The sequence below is a fragment of the Zootoca vivipara genome, chromosome 8 (assembly GCF_963506605.1).
Source record: "Zootoca vivipara chromosome 8, rZooViv1.1, whole genome shotgun sequence".
Taxonomy (NCBI): Eukaryota; Metazoa; Chordata; class Lepidosauria; order Squamata; family Lacertidae; genus Zootoca; species Zootoca vivipara.
The window spans coordinates 78,717,282-78,737,711 of NC_083283.1; the positions used below are offsets into that span (position 1 = coordinate 78,717,282).

Below are 20,430 nucleotides of genomic sequence, written 5' to 3' on the forward strand. Positions count from 1 at the left end.
CAGGCACATGTCAGGACGAGACATTTAACCAGTCCCCTTCCCCTTTAAGGTACTTTTCCAAGCTGACAAACCATCCCATGGAGATAACAGGGCATGGTTTTCTATATTGTTGTTTCTCATGACTATTCATGGGTACTGAAAGACAGCATTGCTCAGCAACTCTCTTGTGTTTCCAACCAATCAGATGTACCCTCTGTTAATCCTGGGATTAACATTGCACAGCACAGCACGTAGAGATAATGGAAAATCTTCCAGAAGAAGAAACACCCTCAACATCTTGTAAACACTTCCGGCAACTCATCTTTGGGTACCAAATAAAGCAGTTAAGCAGTTTATGCGAATAGGGACGCAGTCAAAAAGAATCAGGACAGACACTGAACTTAACACACATCAGCCAGAAGAAATAAAGTGTTCACATTCACATTGCACCTATTTAAATCCTGAAGCTGCTCTCTGTAGTGAAAACCAGCTTCAAGACGGGGCCCAGCTTCAGCATAGAAGCTGTGTGAGAGAGAGGCATGCATGATTAACCCTTTTCCCTCTTTGAAAACCTCACCTACCCATTTCTCCTTGCGAGGTTCCAGAAATGTGCTTAGTCTTAAAAATGCTTGCCCAGAACCTCCAGAGGAAGGTTAGGCAGCAGAGAAGAAAAAGGTTGCATAAAGGTTAACGCTGCCTCCTCCCCCACAAGCTTACTTCTCTGCTTAATGCCAGCCTCTCTTCAAGGTGCTTTTCAGTACAAACAGCTGCCACTGAGGGTTAAATATACACGTGATTCATCATTGGGGGGAAATGATGTTTTTACTGTGCAATATGTCAGTTTTACCGCTATGAGGAAAAAATATATCAAATTAGTAACCTGTGCCAATTTCACTTCTTGCATTATATACTCCAAGTAGATGTTAGCACACCCAAATGGGCTCAATGGCTTACTTTCGCCACCAGGAGTGGGGATTTTCTATTTCTCTGTCAACAGGTCCCATGGATGCGATGAATGCAAAAGGCCAGGCCAGCAACATCATGAAAGCAGCAAAAAACAGCCGGATGGGGAACAGGGTCAGCGTCATGAAGGCAATCTGCAAAAATCCAAGGAATTTGGTTCTTTTAAGACTGGAGACTGCAGACAAAAGGCAAACAACGTTTGTAAACATGGTTGCTCTTTGCTGATGATAAAGTAAATCTAACACAATATAATGAAGACGGCAGCCACCGAAACTGTACCTATATGAAGTAGACGCCGCTTAAAATTGTGGTTGAAACACTTTGTTTTCTTACCAAATCCGGGAAATGCTTCTTAAGTAATTGGAAGTAGCAAGAAGATATTGACCGTTCTGGGTGTATTCCCAATTCTGGTTTAGTAAAAGCTTGTAGTATTCCCCAGGATGTTCATGCGTAGGCAAACTAAGGTCCAGGGGCCGGATCCAGCCCCTTCTAAATCCGGCCTTCTAAATCCGGCCCACAGACGGTCCAGGAATCAGAGTGTTTTTACATGAGTAGAATGTATCCTTTTACTTAAAATGCATCTCTGGGTTATTTGTGGGGCATGGGAATTTGTTCATTCCCCACCCCCCAAAAAATATATAGTTCCCCTCCACAAGGTCTGAGGGACAGTGGACCGGCCCCCTGCTGCAAAAGTTTGCTAGCCCCTGATTTAGTTAAGCAGGAATACACAGCCAAACACACATACAACACTCTGCCGAAAGCATTTCTCCAGTTGTGGAGTGAGCAGGAAGTATCACACAAGAACTCTTCCTCCTCCCCCCCCCAACGCTCCCATCCCCCACCCACATTCCAAGAGATTCAGGGCAGGTTGTAAGGGAAAATAAGTTGAAGAAAGAATCTGAAATGGCACCTAGATTGAATAGTTATGCAGCCATGCTTTTGCACACCTTAGTTTTTACGGCACCCATTCACCCTGACTCTATCCCTGTCCAAACTGGGAATGAAGAAATCCCAGGAAACGCCATTATACCCAAAAGAAGTACACAGGGCAGCTGTCAAATTTCAAGATGGGGTTTGCATGTGGGGAAATGAGAAGTTTTTAAAATCAGATAAATGTGGTTGGTGCCACAATCCATACAGAGTTAGAGCACAGAAAGCTTTCCTTTAATATGGCTGACTTCTGCTGCCTTGCATAGTGATGTTAATAATTGCTTCTTAGAGTAGATCCACTCCAAGTTACTAAGGACCCTGGTTTCATTCATTTGTACTAGGAAATATCACTTTGCACAGTGCATAGTTATGGAATTTGCTCTCCCAACACACAGTGATGACCACCAAATGGGACGGATTTTAAAAGAGGGTTAGACAAAAATTCATTTTACTTAACAAAATGCATATAATACTGCCAAGCTGTAATAAAACCTCTAAATGATTTACAAGAAATATTAAAAAAATATCAATAAAAAATAAAGATAATTAAAATCAACAGTCAAATAGATAAAAGCACATCGACACCTACAGGTCTCAATAGGATTGACGAGATAAAAAAAGAAGGCATAGACAGTAGTACAACAGAGTTGCCTCCCTGGTGTCAATAAGCAGGGAGTTCCGCAGTGCAGGCACTGCGGCACTAAAATATGGATTTCTTACAACTGTGGAAGAAATGTGGCACCTGTTACAGGTGCCAGTTCTGCAGACTGAAGTGGTTGGGTATGTATGGGCTAAAGTGATCCCACAAGCTTAAAGGGCTTAAAATTCATGAGTCATAAAGCTATAAATGGCTACTTAGCAATGGTGACTATATTTTACCTCTACTGTCTTTGGTTTGTGTATTGGGGCGCTTTTCTTATGTTCCTAATCAACATTTATTGGAACTATTGGTACAGTTGCTGTAAACTTTGAGAAACCCAAAGGGACACTGGAGTGACCAAATCTTAATTTTCAATTTCCTGCCAAAAAAATCCCTTGGTACACAAGGTATTAGTGTGCTTGTAGCTAATACATAGATTGCAAACATGTCGAGTTGCACATCTAGTCTGCTCCAATAAGCTTCTGCAAGTTTTTAACAAGAAAAGGCATGCACGGTGATATCCAATGTTAGTCATAGTCCAACAGAAATCTGATATTACAAGCCATTGTAATTTCACCTAATTGCATCCTAAGCTCTCACACAACACAGATGAACTAATGCTTCATTGACCTGGAAAGCTATTTGTCTGCTATCCAGGAAGATGCCTGAATTTGTTTCTAGCTGAGTAAAAGATTGACAATTTGAGAACACATACGGCAGTAACACACTATGAACGATCTTAATGAAACGCGGCATGAACATGGAATCTTTTAAAACTCTGTTATATAATTAATACAAATAGAAAAGCACTGGCTGTTTTCCCATTACGTTATCCTTCCTGTCTCTGTCCATCCCCATATTATTTACATCACAGTACTTGGAACTACATGTAGTAAAGAGATTGTAAGCTATTTTTGGCAGTGGAAGGAAAGACTGTATGATGCAGTCATACAAAAAAAGTGAGCTTTAATATCATTTCTACTGATTTCTGCCTATAGATCTGTAGAATTATGCTTTCTGTACCTATGCCACACCAGTAACAACTGCTGGGCTGCAGCCTGGTCAAGTTTTTACGTAAACAGAATTTTAAGAAGAGAAATAGCTGCATGGAATGAGGAAATGAAAGAAAAGCCACCTCTTGCACTGTGACACATCATATAATATATGTACTGAGAAACAGCTGTTACATCACTGCCTATGTATCAAACAGAATATGAGGACACCAAGCAACTCACAAGTGTATCTTGAAGAGGGTGAAGACTACCAGTAGTATGGACAAAGGAAAACTCTGAAAGACCAAACCAGGCAGCGTCTGGGCAAAAAGATAAATGCTCAGACACAGATACAAATCAGACACTTCATAAAACCATAGAGTTGGAAGGGACCCATCTAATCGAATCCCCTGCAATGCAGGAATCTCAACTAAAGTGCCATGAAAGATGGCCATCCAATCTCTGCTTAAAAACCTCCAAGGAAGGAGCGTCAACCACCTCCCAAGGGCGCCTGTTCCATATAAAATGTTAATACTCAATAACCAATGGCGGAAACCAACACCATACTCCGAACCTGACTGGAGAGCAGTGTGCAGATGCTGGCCTGGGGAGAAGGCAAGCAAATTGCTGTGCCAGTCTGGATTGCACCTGTTACCATCTAGTGACTGCAAGATGGAGCAGCTTGGGAGCCAGCAGATCCCAGGCTGCCTCAGCCCCTCCCTGGAAGCCCAATTTTGCAGTTCTCTGCAGATTGCTGCTGGCAAGGATCCTACTGTACTGTAGTGCCATTTCCGTTCACCTAGTCAGCAGGCAGAACAGGCAGTTCTGTGCTGGCAGAGTGACACCGGATGTTTCTGCCCAATCCAACCCCCTCTAGCGTGGCTGGGGTGTGTGGGTGCTGCTGTATTGTAGCCCAAGCCAGTATTGTAGTTTCAATAATACTTGATATAAATCCTGCCAGTCTCTGCCTGAAGGACTGGAGCAGGTGCAGCTGTATCTTAGGCCATTATGGCATCCTCCGGCACCCCCTTTGGTGCCTGCCAAGGCCTCCTTCCACTTTATTTTTTTATTTTAAAAGTTTGTGGCTTGTCGTTGTTGCTTTTTGGGGGTTGTGTGGTTGGGGTTTTTGTGTGCGCTTGCTTCTTGTCTTTTATTTGTTTTGGGAGTTGGCTTATTTTCAGGGTGGCCTTCTGAGCATCAGCAGCTTTCGTCTGTGCAAACTGGATACTCTGTAGTGCCCATTAACAGTTTAAGATTATCAAATGTCCCACAGGCACTAATGAGTTTGTGGTACCCATCTTAGGGGCTAGTTATAGACCAGGGATCCCCAAACTGCAGCCCTCCAGATGTTTTGGCCTACAACTCCCATGATCCCTAGCTAACAGGACCAGTGGTCAGGGAAGAAGGGAATTGTAGTCCAAAACATCTGGAGGGCCGAAGTTTGGGGATGCCAATTATAGACAATGAATTGTGCTGTGTGTGTAGGTATATGTAGCCATCAATATGGTATAAGATTGTGTTTGTGTGCTTATGGAACTAGATTATGATGTCATTAGTGATGCAATTCAGGTATCAGGGAGGCAACTGAGGTCAGGAACTAAGGAAATACTGTTTTAATTCAGCAATAAGTATACCGTGGGCCAACACTGAAGCAAGACCACTAACTTGAAGATGCAGACTACCTGCAACTATGAAACAAAGTAATTAAGGTCAGTAGCTAGATATACCACAGCTTAGTGTTTCTGATGGGCTATAGCCCAACTTTGCGTGGAAAATGTGTGTTTGGGACTTCTACATAGATCTGTGGTGGCCAGAATGGCGTTTCTGGACTGCAGTTCCTCCAGCATGTCTGTGGTGTCTTGCAATAACTAGGAACAGTGGTAAAAGGCTGAGCACAGAACTGTACACTCCAGTCGTAAGACTGTTAATACCCAAGACAATAGGCCATTAAAGAACAAACAGAAGAAGATTGCTGGCTGAGGTTCCTGGCATGCATCAGACTATTTTTGTAGCATATTCAGCTGAACAGCTTTTACATATGTAGTTGCATAATGATAGCAAATTAATTTTAATATTAACTTCTTCCGATTCAAGGCTGCAAGCTTAGACAAAGTGACAGAAATGCAGTCAACTGTTTTTCAGGCAGCAAACACACCATGTATATCTCTAAAGAACATCTGAAGCACATTATTTCCCTCAAATAATTCTAGGCATTATAGCTTACTAATTCCCAGCAACTCTTAACAATCCATAGTGTCCAGAATTCTTGGGGGGGGGGGGTGGGGGGAAGAGAAAATTGCTTCAAAGGAATATTGTGTATGCAGCCTTATTCTCTGGGCATGTATGTTTACAAACACATTCAACAAGAAAGCAGTAGCAGCTGCACAGGATTAAACTTTACAATTAAGGAAGGACCTTGATATGAACTGCCTCGGCAACAAATATGTACTCGGTTCAACACAAGATTGCTTTAAAAATACATCACACTAACAGTGCAAACCTAACCACATCTATTCTAGTCTAAGTCCAATTTAATTCAATGGGGCTTACTCTTAGACAAGCGAGGTCAGGACCGCAGCCTTCTTCAGATACGCAAGAAAGAATTTAGATTATGAGATACTGATCATTAACAAGAATTATCTGACTAAGCTTTTGGAACTGATTTGGGCTTCAGAATTATGTTACCTGAAATGAACAAGGTCAAGGAATCTGTTAACAAACTCCGTTCGTTTCAATATTTATGCCAGAGAACTACTCAAAGGATCAGTTTGCCTGACTGATTAAGTGCCATTAAAATGCTATCTCAGTCGAACAACACGCAAGACCAGCTATCAAAAGGATGAGGGCATGTAAGCCCTCACAGGTTAAAAAGGAAACACCAAACAATTCTACTTTTTCCATGCACACTGTCAAAACTACATCATATAATACAACAAAAAATAGAATTTGTATAGTGTATATTCTGTAGAAAAGTAACATGGCATGCTGAAGTTATTTTTAGCAGCAATAGAAAGTTGTGAAAAATAGGATTACGTCAAGTTGCTTGGAACCAGAAAAATAAATCAACCACCTTCACTCTGAAGCAGTAAGTATGTTTTTAAAGATATATGGGATCTGCAGCGAACCTTTAGAACTACCAGCAATATGCCTCAGCTACTGTATCTAATACCGCGACATAAACCTTTGATTTTCACACTAGAAAACTCAGCCTTTCACCAAAAGTACAGCTTTTTTTCAGTGCAATGAATGAGAATCCCTAAATTCTGAGTTCCGTACATTTCTTCACAACTTTTGTTTAAAACCACTTAAGTTGTCTAATGGCCTTAATCTTCCTAGATAGCTATGATACAGTAAAAAACAGCTTTTACCAATAATTCCTTCTAATGGAAGAAATACTAGAGGTCCCTCTCAAACCTCATATGAAGACAAATTGGCCTAAAACAATTTATCAGTGTACACCTCTCCCCAAAAAGATAGGACTTACTGAGTAGGATTTAATGTCAATGCTTTATTCTGTTAAAAGGTTTTGCAGTAGCCCTAACTTTTTGTTGTCATCCCCCCCAAAAAAAAACTTCTGTCCTTGCCAAGCATTCTTCTGACTGGAGAAATTATTGCTTGCTGGGCATGGTTTATATTCAGGGAGACTTCCTTCTTTACAATTTAAAGTCCGGTGAATGCTCCTACAAAACACTCCCACATTTAATATGTAAACAAGAAATGATTTACACACATGTATACTGGACCTGCGCTCAGATTCTCAGCATATTATACACATCTATTAACCCTGATCGCATTATGTTTTTAGACATAGAAGTAACTACCTGATTGCAGATTTTAAATAGTGTATTGCAAAGCAATTCAAAAACAAGAAGTCACCATGCCACTATTAAAAAATTAGAATCCTTGTCTATGCATTGGAAAAACATGAAAGATAAATGGATGGCATACAGGGAGTTAATGGAAGAAATTAATTATTGCCCAAATATTAAGAAATTCAAAGAGCTAAAACAGAAGGGGATAAGTTGGCTAGAGTACCACCAATTAAGAACACTGTTTGTGAAGGATAAAACATCCAGGGGTTTTGAAGGAAAAACCTCAGTTTGGGAGAAAGAAATATTATCCAGTAATTAGAAAACGATTTCAAAAATTTACAAATTGTTGCAAAAAGGACAACTAGAGGGTGAAGAAAAAGAAATGTCGTTATGAAATGGGAGCAAGATTTAGGTCATGTAATAGAGAATGAAGAGTGGGAAAAGGTATGGTCTAAAACTATAAACTTTACGGCATGCTATGTGATTTGAGAAAATTTTATGAAAATGCACCATCGGTGGTACCTAGCCCCGTAAAGATTAGCCAAAAGGAATAAAACAAATCAAAATAAATGCTGGAGGTGTAAGAACTACAAAGGAACATTCTATCATATGTGTGGACATGCCCGGAAATTGGGAATTTCTGGGGCATGGTCCACGAGGAGTTGAAGAAAATACTTAAGACTAACATTAGGAAGAGCCCAGAAGCCTTTCTATTATGGATAATGGATAAAGATATCCCAAAAGACAAAGAAAATATATTCTCATACGCTACGTCGGGGGCAAGAATTTTGGTGGCAAAATATTGGAAAGGGACACAATTACCAACTAAAGAGGAATGGCTTTGCAAAATATGTGAGTATTTAGAACTAGCCAAGTTAACGGACATAAGAAGGCATAAATCCAAAAATAGAGTGAAAAAAGAATGGGAATGTTTGAATGAGTATCTCAGGAAAACAAGTCCCAAGATGAATATCTGGTTGAGTTTAGATTGAACTCATGAAGAATCAAGAGGTAGAAGGTTAGGACAAGTGTATATAAATCTAAACAAATTCAAGGAAGTTAGAAGCAGGCAAAGATTCGGAGGGAGAAATAAGAAACTAAAGAAGTATTGTGTGGTCGATGGAAGTCGTTTTTGTTTCCTTTTTTTGTTTTTTGTTATTTTTGTTTCGTGTTTATTATTATTATTATTATTAATAATAATAATAATTCTTTTTTAAAATTTCATATATAATTTTTCTTTTTGAATATGTAAATAAGTTAATATGCGGTAGACAGTAATTGTTAGGAAGTTTTGTTTATCATATAATATTTTTTCTTTGTTTTGTGTTGTGCAAGTTTTATGATCTGTGTTGCTGTCTTGCTGTGTAAATGTGCATTTGTAATAAATAAAGAATGGTTATTAAAAAATACATACACTTAGAGACTGCAAAATACTTAATAGTCGCTCATTTTAAAAGTGATCTGAGTGATTGCTTCTGCAGCAATAAATGGATCTTCCTGGAGTAAAATATAACAGAGCTAGAAATCATTTAAGCATTTAAAACTGAAGGTATAGAAATTATGTCCACCCCTTTTTTACCTTTAAAAAACCAGGCTCATAAAAACTGCACACTTAAACACAATAGTCCGAAACAGAATCCTATGTTGCAACAGTTTGAGGAGCACATTGTGAAGGAGCACTCATGTAGACTTATCCAGCTTCTCTTGATCTAAGATGGATTGCCTTTGCTAGAGCTGACATAGGATTGTGCAGTTATGACTATGTGCTGAAGACCATTATGGCGTGCTTTTAGAATTTCCCACAAGAAACTATTAGTATCCTACCCAATGCTTGAATGAGAATGAGTCAGGAGAGGCCCAGCCCACTGAACCTTCCGTGGTGGCTTCCTAAGCTACTGTTTTGCTAGAAACCAATGGGAGGAATCATGAAGAGGACCTTTACCTTTTCTCTTCTTACCTCCTTCAAGCAAGCTTTTCTCCCCTTGGACAAGACTTTTGCACCACTCAACTGTACAGCAGGTGTCCTCCCAAAGCACAGCCATCCAATAATGGCTAAGAGCAAGGTTGACTGTGCAAGACGGTGCCAACACCCCTTGGCTCTGTGCGCTTGATCCTCTTATTATGCTACTATAGAAGAGGATGCATGTGTTCTTACATTGTCTGGACGGCCACTGTTGGAAACAGATGCTAGAGTAGATTAAATTTTGTTGAGCAGGGCTGTTCTTAAATGTTGAAACCACGGCCATAACCTAGATTGGATCTACTGAGACCATACAGCAGAGGCAGGGGTAAGAAATGTTATTTGTGCTTTTGACACCGAAGGAAATTGGCCATATCCTGTTTCCTGCTTGGCAAAGCCCATCTTATGAGGGAGGAACCAAAGAAAGAAACATTTTATTATGACCCTGCCCATAAAGTCAGGTTCTCAGAGAAGTCAGCAACAGTTCCTTATGAAATAGGAAATATCTAATGTTTTACCTTTAATCTTATCCAAAAACAGAAATAGAACCAATTCAAATGATCAGAGGCCAATTGAGCTAACTTTGGTAGTATGCAAGGCCCTGGAATGGATATCAGAGAAAAGATTAATTAATGATGTGGCAGGAAATTACAAACAGACTGTACTGCAGCATGGGTTCATCACATGTAGAAGGTGCCAAGACTAATTGGATAACTTTGAAAATGGCAGCTGGCTCTCTGGGCAAAATAAATGCCAGATTAATCAGTTTAGGATTCAAATACTTCATGATAAAAATTATTGCCTTCACTGGGAAGAGAAATTCATCACTACTAGTACAAAGGGAAAACTGAAGAGAAGTAGGCAGAACACCAACGTACTTTGATCTTGTTTTACATGCACCATTAAATGCCAATTGAGTGTGACTCTGAGAAGAAAATATGTGGGGAGACTAAATTCTTTACATCAGAGGCTGTTATGAGAGATGATCTGAGAACTGGGAAATAGAGACATATTGCATTGCACTGGCTGCCAATACATTGCTGAGCTAAGTTCAAGATATTACTGTTAGGTTTTAAATGACCTAGGACCAGGTTACCTGGAGAACCACTTTGTTCCTTATACACTGCCCAGATCACTGATCACCCAGAGAAACCCTCCTAACTGCTCCACAGTTATCACATAACTGTTTGGTTTCTCTGCAAACTAAGGCTTTTAGCCAGGCATCACCAACCTGCAGCCCTCCAGATGTTTTGGCCTACAACTCCCATCATCCATAGCTAACAGGACCAGTGGTCAGGGATGATGAGAATTGTAGTTCAAAATATATGGAGGGGCGAAGGTTGGGGATGCCTGCATTTAGCATACTGTAGTGGCACTCGTACTTTGGAACACTGTTTCTAATGAATTAAGAAAGAATTTTGATATTTTGTCACTTGCTGAAAAGGTTTCTGTTTCAACAAGTATTTTCAGAGAATTAATTTGATTCAGCCTTAATCATTTGTTCTGGATTTTGTAATATTTTAATGCTTCTATTGAACACTACCACGGTTTTTTTTATGATTTGGCAGTAGGGAAACAAATATATTTCTCTCTTAATTTACATGCATATATGAACTCCTATGTCAATTTTGCCCCTGGGAGTATGCATGGGAAAGAAAGAAACTGCAATGGGCACCACAAGATACCCATTTAACAGGAAATAACTGGGTGAAACTCAAACCCCAAAACAGGCAACATATCTACATACAAAATACTGTCAAAAAGGGGGCAAGTGAGCCACCCTCCCCCACAAAAAAACAACAGGCAAAGTGTCTTCCAAACAAACAAAAGAAAAATCAGCTGAAATGCATTCCCTCTAGAAAGATAAAGTAGGCAAACCCATAAAAAGGGAAAGAAGAAAAAAATAATAACTCCAACAACTGCCACAAAACGAACAAAAATGGAAGCAAGCCATCCCAACATGGGACCCAGCATGGGGCATTCTGGAAGAAAAGAAGTTAAGAGGATGAATGTGGACGAGCGCCTGCACTTTCCTTTCCAGCCAGTTAGCAGTAAGCCAGGAAAACTCATTTTAAAAGAACGAGGAGGGGCAGTGGGTCTTGGCCAAGGGGCATACCTGAGGGCACCATGGTGCTTAGAGGCACCCCATTACAGATCTAAGGAGTATGTTAAAAAAAAACACTACCTGGTGTTTTTTTTTGGGGGGGGGGCTCATCAACTGGTTTAGTTGGCCATTAGAGGGAACAAGTGGAACTTGCAACATAGTGCTGCAATGTATTGCTGCCACCCGTCTGTCTCAGAGACAGCCTCTGCGGGTGAAGCCAAACCACTGCGGTAGCAGCACTTAAGTGACCTACCTGGGGCACAAGCCTAGACAGTATGTATGGAGGTCCTGGGCTGCCCAGATGACAAGACTCCCCTCTCAGCCTCGCTGCAAAGGAAAGCAGAGCAATTCGTTTGGCGCTAGCTTGGCTGCAGGAGTTTCTGAAAGGTGGTGTACAAGACTCCACTCTGGATTTGTGTAGGGTTTTCTCCTTAGCCCCTTCTCCTCCCAAATATGTCCCACAAGGCAGCAGAGGTTTAGGATCAATGTTTTCCTTCTCCTAGATGGGCTACCTTCCCAGGCTGACGAGCCCCATCTACCTCTCACTTCCCTCTATAGCATGTGTGCAAACCACCTTCTTGACCACTGGACCCACTACTTACCCGCTTAATCTGCCAGAGCTTGTCTTCATATGCAGGGAAGTCCCTAACTCAATGAGGGTTTGAGATCCATCAGCTGCCCTCACCCGGTTTAGCTGGCCAGTCAAAGCTGTTCCCATGGTGTGGCCGCTGTCACATGCAGACAGCTTCCAGGAGCCACAGGTGAGAGCCGAGTGGGGAACAAAGCTGGACAAACCAAGGAGCATGATGTGTCCCCCAACAGAGGCACTACAGATATGCGAAGAAGTGTGCATGCACATGGAAGCTCATACCAATGACAAACTTAGTTGGTCTCTAAGGTGCTACTGGAAGGAATTTTTCTATTTTATTTTTGTTTTGTTTTGACTACGGCAGACCAACATGGCTACCTACCTGTAACTAAAATGTTCAACCAAAGTGTGAATCCTGAATGCTGTACATAAAAATGAAGTTATCAATACAAAAGGCAAAATATAACAAAATCTGAGACATAGTATCTGCTTATTGGGCTTATGGTGGGTGGAGGGTGGCCCCATTTTGCTTTGTTTGTTGTTATTTCTTGATACTTTCTGGTCCCCCTAATACTTTCCTTTTGTTTCTCAGCATCCCTATGTTGGCTCCATTTTGTCAGCACTCAGCAGCTGAACACACTATTTGAGGGAGTGACTATTGTGATACGAAAATCTCTTTTTTTAGAAATCATAACCCGCATAAATGACTTAACAAATACTCTACCAAGCACAAGTTTTAGGATCCATTATATTCAGTATTTTTCAGAAATACGGAGGATTAGTGGCTGAAGTTTTACAATAGGGGTGAGCGGATTTCAGTAACGTGTGATTTTTTTTTTCTGCACTAGATTCCACACTGTCCACTAATGCATTCTAAATTTACAAATCAAGACAGCATGCACGGGATCTCTTATTAGCTAAGGCGTAATGAATCATGTTCAATGAGAAGGAATACAGTCTTTCTTAAGCACACAGGATGACCCTAGATTTAGCTATGTAGCATTCTTTGCAAGATTCCAGAAACCAACAGGTATCAGTTAGTGCACAGAAGGTTGTGAGCATTGCTAACTGTTATGTGTAGAGGGTGTAGCTATGAAGCTAAGATGGAAACTTCCAAGTACACTCCACCTAAAACTAAGGAGGTCAACTATTCCACTATAATGTATAAGTTTTAGGAATACTTAACTGTTGCTGGATAATACCCCATAAGCAATGCCAACATGCATTTGGAAGCTAGTAATGATCACTTTTCCTGTCTGCTGGGGATTCATCAGCTGGAAACCACAGATGGGAAACATGGTACTTGGGTCTTGGTCACAAGATGACTATGAACCAAAGTGATTCAGCCATGGGAACACAAATAGATCTTTTAAGATGAGTAAGATTTGGCAGATGTAGCACTGTACAGAAATCTGAGATAGCCATCCATCTGAGATAGCCAGCCATCCAACACGAAGAAGGTTCATATCTAAACTAGTTCCACTGACCATACCTCTTAACGTGAGTCCAATCTACAGTAACTTTCTCTATGCCTTGGCCACTAGCTTCCATCAACGAACCCTTGTCCAGCTCCTCCTCCACTCTCTCTTCTATACCCTTGCCAAGCCATGGTAGGATTTGGCTGGTGGTAGCTATTAGGGACCCAGGTGGCGCTGTGGTTAAACCACTGAGCCTAGGGCTTGCTGATCAGAAGGTCGGTGGTTCGAATCCCTGTGGCGGGGTGAGCTCCCGTTGCTTGGTCCCAGCTCCTGCCAACCTAGCAGTTCGAAAGCACGTCAAAATGCAAGTAGATAAATAGGAACCGCTACAGCGGGAAGGTAAACGGTGTTTCCATGTGCTGCTCTGGTTTGCCAGAAGCGGCTTTGTCATGCTGGCCACATGACCTGGAAGCTATACGCCGGCTCCCTCGGCCAATAATGCGAGATGAGCGTGCAACCCCAGAGTCGGTCACGACTGGACCTAATGGTCAGGGGTCCCTTTACCTTTACCTAGCTATTAGGTAAGGAGAGACAGTGTTTGAATTTGATCAAACCTTGACTTAAGCAAATGTGTGCACAAGCTTTGTGCACTTTGAATGAGTGTGGGAGAAGTCAACCATAGCTTCTCCTTATATTTGAACTGGGAAACTGGTTAATAGCTTCCAAGGAAGTCAGAATGTAAAAAAATGGCTTAAAGTTGTCTTCTAGACCCTGGGTTCTCCACTCATGGTTTGCTTGAGAGGAACAAACCATGAACGCTAGTTTGTATGTAATGCTAAACCAGCTTCCCAGCTCTCGAAACTGAACAGCCAAGTGGGCTTGACTGAACAGCATGCACCAGTATACTGCTTGTTTCAGACTACAGCAGCTGGAAGATAACTGGCCCTGCGTTTGTTTGTGTGTGCGCACATATACAAAACATACATTCCCAGATAATATAAACACTTTGTGGAGTGGTACATAACTGTACTTTAATATCAATGATGGACTTCTCCATTAACTCCTAAGACAGACGGATGCCAACCAAAATCTATTAACCAATTAGTATGCATAACAGTTTAGAAACCACATAAAGTTGCAATGGGAAACCTGGTTTAAACCATGCTTCTTCTTAGTGATTTATATCAATGCATCCTGCCTCTCTAGCTATTCTGAGAATTCCTGTTCTACAAACAGGCAATCAATTCAGTTGAACACAGGGTGGTTTAAAAAACATTATACACAGTAAACAATTAGTTTGCTAAATGCATCATTCTTAAACATTGGTTAGGCAACTGGGAAGGGGGCAGAAGATGGGTTCCTGACTTCCACTTGCCCCATCCCCCCATCCCCCGTTACTGTGGTCTCATCATTGCATGAAATTTGGAAGAGTGCCCCTAACCCTCAAGAGCAGTTTTTCAGGGGGCTCAGAAGGCTACAGTAGGGATGGAGAGGGGAGAAGGCACTGCTATATGAGTAGAGTTCTGCTCACACTTCTCTAGCGTGGATTATGGAGTAATACAGAAAATATAGTGGTTCTATAAGAACATAAGAACAGCCTGCTGGATCAGGTCATGCAGGCCCGGCTCTAGGTGTAGTCCCGGTGGCGCGGGGCACCAGGGCACCGAGCCGGCAGGGGGGGCACTGCACGGCAAAGCTGCGCAGAAGCCGTGCTGCGCGCTGCGAGGGCGCCAGAGTGATCTCCGCGTCTCAGCGCCAGGGCGCCCAACCTGCTCGAGACGGCCCTGAGGTCATGGCAACTTGTTTTCATGGTGGCCAACCGGATGCCTGTCGGAAACCAAAACTGGGGCATTCACAGAGGTCCATAAGTTTTTACCTGGTTTATTAGCAATATATTTTTGCTGCTGCTTGCACCCATGACTCAGCACTCCAGCACATGTGTGGGGTGGGGGTGGGGAGGCTTCACTCATTTATGTTGTGGCTTAGTCTGATAATTGCCATCCTCTTCTTGCCCTAGTCCAGGAGTGACTAATCACTGGTCTTCCAGATGTTGCAGAACTACAATTCCCCCCCATCCCTGACCATGCAAGCTGGCTGGAGCTCATGGGCGCCTGAGCCTAGCAATATATGGAGGGACACAGGTTAGTCACCCCTTTCCTAGCCCACATGAGAAGTTGTCAGAGCAACTGCCAGAGCGTTCCTACTGACGACAAACCTTTTAATTTCATGTGCAATTCTTGCTGCCATCCAGCAGAATTAGAAAAGGGCACACATAAAGATAAAAAGATGGTATCTTTCAAGCAAGTTTTTTTTAATAAAAAAATCAAATCAATGGAAAAAAGCACTAATGAAAGAAGTATAGCCAAGAATCAAGGAAAATGTGAATAGAGGGCCATTGCTCAAGTTTTCTCCATCCGACAATAAACTAAGGAATACGTAAGGAAATTTAAAGCAGGTTAAGATGGGGGGAAGTTACATTTTCATGCAATGCAACGTTAGCGTACAAAATTCACTGCCACAAGAGATAAAAAAATAGTCTATATAGTGCTTTCCAGGTGTCATTCATGGTTATTTCCAAAAAAAGTGGTTGTGCTGTGTGTGTGAGTGTGTGTTCAAAACATAGTTAGACATGATTATGAAAGATGCCTGATGCAACATACTACCAAAGTTTAAAAGTGCATTCTCTGGTCAGAGGAAGGCAAATGCCAGAAGCTACGAAGGAAGTGATACTGGACAATTCTTTCCTCTCCATGTTCACTTTTGGACTACCATTTTTCATCATTCAGCTTGGAAGTGTGGGAAACAGTGCCTAAGAAAAAGTACCAGGTTGTAGGAAAGTTTGCATAGTAAAACTGTATGGACTTTGCTGTTCTTCCTGCAAGTGGCGTATGGGTCAAAACAGCAGTCACAACTGGCTTGCAGAAAGTGGGAATCTCTGTGCATAGCACAAACATTGATTAGAAGAGGGGTGGGGAACCCCATGCCAACGAGACCTTGAGATGCCTAGCTGCTGAGAGGACTGCCAAAATATTGGTCCCATGAGGTGAGAAAAAGTAAGTTTGGGTGCTATCCTTATGGGGCAATTCTTTTCAGCACTGGTATTCTACTATTGTTCTGGCAGAACAATAGTATGGTAGAATAGTATGGTAGAATACCATAACTTCTCCTGAGCTCATTGTGCACATTCTCTGAACATCTAGTGCTAGGTATTATGGACAGAAGACCAGAATCTAAATGAGGTCAATTCGTTCCAATGTAACAAAAACTTTTAAGATCAGATATGACTATGATTTATGGTGGCTAGATATCATATTTCATTTTAAGCCATATATGGCCCTGGGAATATTCTGATATGAGCACCTCAATAAAGTGAGGAGAATTTATCAAAGCTCATGTCTCTGTTCTTGGACAGTGCAGGAAAATTAAGGGCACTAAAGTGAGGCTGGGGCTGGACACTAATACAGTCCCTATTACAAACAAACAAACAAACAAACAAACAACAACAACACTATTTATACCCTGCCCATCTGGCTGGTTTTCCCGCTCCCAACAGAGGACTAAAAACAGAATAAAACTTCAAACATTAAAAACTTCCCGGAACAGGGCTGCCGTCAGATGTCTTCTAAAAGTCAGATAGTTGTTTATTTCCTTGACTTAAATGAGAAGACATGAGATGGTCCTTCTCATCATACAAACAAGGAATAGGAGGTGTGAAGAACACCAGAGCCTCTCTTGAGTCCCAACTCCAGGATTGCTTTTGGACTACTTTGCAATTCTAAGCATGCTTACAAATCAGCTGTGCTGAAAATGAATGAGCCTTATTTCTGAGAACCTTGGTTAGGAGTGGGCTTTAGCAGGCTTCAGGAATTCCCACTTGCCACATTCACTATGACAAAGCATGGTGCTGTCCTCCCAAGGCATGAAGTTGCAATGGTGGGCAACTGTCTTAGGAGCCAACCCCTGCCCCACCTCTTCAGCTCCAAAGGTTGGAGGGAGTCTGGGGCTTATTTGGCACCGGCAGCCACATTACCCAAGGTGCCTGAATAGCCTAGCCATACAGGCAAACTTCCCACCATCTGTCTTTCCCACTCCAGACCAATTAAGGCAGACAAGGAAGGGTTGGATGCTACTGGAGGAAAGCACTCTGGGTACCTTCAAGAAGTAGCCACAACCTAAGGCACTTCCTACCAGCTCTTCCTTGGGAAGAGGTCATGGGAAGCACTTGCCTATACAGTGGTACCTCTGCTTACAAATAACTCTACTTACGAATTTTTCTACTTACAAATGGAGCTCCGTCCGCCATATTGGATGCGGTTTAGATAGGATTTTTTCTACCTACGAATTTTTAGATAGGGTTGCTTCGACTTACGAATTTTTTCTCCCAATGCATTCCTATGGGATTCGACTTACAATTTTTTTCGACTTATAAATGTGTGTTCGGAACACATTAAATTCGTAAGTAGAGGTACCACTGTAGAGGGGGGGGAGGTGTACCTAGGGGTTGGTGAAACCAGTCCTGCTGGAGCGTACAATGTGCAGTATATGTTTGTGGTGATGTGCTGCTGCTGTCATGGCGTCATCGAACACAGAAGCTTCCCATCTTTCTCATACAAAGGCGTGCAATTTTTTTCCCACCCTTCCTCCTCGCCTCGCCGCTCTCACTCCGGACGCTTTGAGTAGTTGTAAAATGTAGTAATTTCTAATACAGCTATTTCGGTAAAGTGAACCCCCCCATATGTGTGTGCCAATACAGCTCCTTGCCAAGGCTGCAAGGGGCATTACGTACAGCAGCAGACCTTAGCACCTCAAATGTCAGCGATGCCCCATGCGATGCCGTAATCTGACGCACGCCCCTTTTGTTGGACTTCATAGTTGTGGCAACTGCTGTGGCACCTCACAAGCTCCCCTGTCCAGTGCGATTGAACCGGTCTCGTTTCCCTAGATCCACCCTTGCTAGGTATGCCTGAGAGAGTAGAGGGTGCCAGGTTACTGCAATCTTTTGGCTCTGCCAGGGAGGCCAAACCAAAAAATGAAAATGAAAAATCAGGCCTCAGGGCTTTCGGCACCTGTTGTACTGAGAAGCATCAGGAAGATGGTAAGAGGCTGAAAGAAAGCGGAGAGGTGAAGGAAAGGCCTCCTCAGGCACACACCTGCTGATGGAGAGGAGGAGGAGGAGGCATAGCTGCCAAGTTTTCCCTTTTCTCGCGAGGAAGCCTATTCAGCATAAGGGAAAATCCCTTTAAAAAGGGATAACTTGGCAGCTATGGAGGACTTCAAGACCATCTGCCTTAGGGGTTAGGGGACTAGAACTGGTGCGATTTGGTTGCAGCGCCGCACGTAGGGCGCGAGCCCCTCATTCCTTCCCCTCCGCCGGGCGCGCAACTCGGCGTCTCCACACGTTGTGCAACACAACCCGCCTCGTTGCGAGCTTCTCGCGCACACACGAGCGGGTCTTGTCTCGCGGGCGCGCGCGAGAGCAGGCAAACACACACACGCACACACATGCACGCTTTATGGTGGGGAAGCGCCGCTCGCGCGCGCGCACCTCCCTATCTACGGTATGTCTATGGGTGGCGGTTTCCTTCGCCCCTTTCGCCTCCAGAAAGAAGACATGCCCCGGTTAGCGCGCGCACACCCACCTTGGCTTTCTGCAGGGCGCTGAAGCGCAGGTGCTGCACGAAGGGGCTCCGCACTGGCGGAGGGGCCGGCCCGGGCGGCTGCTGTGGCTGCTTCTCCTCCTCCCCGCCGCCGCCTCCTCCGCTGCTCCCGCCCGGGGAGCAGCATCCCCGGCCCTTCAGCCTCATGGTGAGGGATGCGAACGGAGGAAAAGCCGAGCGAGAAAATGGGCGCGCTGGGTCAGAAGAGGAGGGAGGGAATAACGGAGAGATGAAGAGGAAGGAGGAGGAAGGGATGAGATGAAGCTGAGGGAAATTCCTCTCCTCTGAAGCAGGGGCCCAGAGCGAGAGGTAGGCAATTTCGGCGCTGCGGTTAATCAACTAGGCCGGGCCGGGGGCTGGCGAGGGTGTCGGAGCAGCGCTCGGCCGCTTGGTCTCCCTGAGCCGGCAGGGAGGGAAGGAGGCGGATGCGCGGCTGTGTCAGACGCTGCTGTTGCCGCCGCCGAGCTCCCGGCTTCAGCCCCGCCCTCCGGAACGCGCATGCGTCCTGGGCGCAATGATGGGGGCGGTGGGCGGGAAGCCCCCGGCGGCGCCACTTGGTGACCTTAAGAGGCGAGTGGGCGCGGGAAGGCAAGGCCTCCCCGGGGCCGAGTGGGCTGCTGTGAGACGACCTCTGGGCGCTCGGTTTCCCTCCTCCCCCAGGATAGCCACCTGCTTGAAATAGGCTAACCCCAACAAACTTGGCCTTTATGACGTTTGTTAGGAGCGCGAGGAGGATTGAGTGAACTTGTGAACCTTGGAGGGCGATGTTTCACCCACCCACTCTTTCTCTGTGTCCATTTCGCCCAAACAAGAACCTTGGCTTCTTTGTGCAAATGGATGGGACTCAGTGGAATTAGAATGAAAATGGTGGTCAAAACAGCAACTGGTGGCCAAAACAGAAAACAGGCCCTGCAGCTTGCTCACAATCCAGCGCTAGTTACCCACAAGTAAATTAGGTTACATTTAAATTGGGATTACTCCTACAAAAGCGTGCACCAAAATAGGTGGCCGTTGCTCCCAATTCATATTGGAGATATGAGTGTCAACCCCAGGATGGTGGTGGTGGATACTTTGGATTGCTAAATCCAGAGTTAGAAGAGGTTTTAATTATCAATGTCTTGCCTCGGTAACGGACTGGATGAGAGGCAAAACAAACTGAAGCTCAATCCAGTTAAGACGGAGGCACTGTTAGCAGTTCCCTCGACAGGATGGCTGGGAGACACAGTCGTGTATCCACAGCAGTGACCAGAGGAATGACCGCTGTAACCATGAAACCAGATGCTTTCACCTGCCCTAACTGCAACAAAACATGTCTCACCCATATCAGTCTCTACATCCACAGCAGGCGCTGTAATGGTTCAACTTTACCCCCAGTGTCGTACTCTT

The 20,430-nt window shown here is 43.5% G+C and overlaps 1 protein-coding gene across 2 annotated transcripts in view; it reads right to left on the reverse strand.

Moving 5' to 3' along the window:
- The window catches only part of LPCAT1 (lysophosphatidylcholine acyltransferase 1), a 57,963-nt gene extending 38,492 nt beyond the window's left edge, over positions 1–19,471 (reverse strand). For both annotated transcript variants that reach the window (XM_035125626.2, XM_035125624.2), the window contains exons 1-2: positions 19,027–19,471; positions 934–1,076 (exon numbers count right to left, since the gene is read on the reverse strand). In XM_035125626.2, the coding sequence (XP_034981517.2) occupies positions 934–1,076; positions 19,027–19,191 (308 nt within the window). In that variant the 5' untranslated portion in view covers positions 19,192–19,471. The remainder of the gene's footprint in view (positions 1–933; positions 1,077–19,026) is intronic.
- Positions 19,472–20,430: the final 959 nt, after the last annotated feature.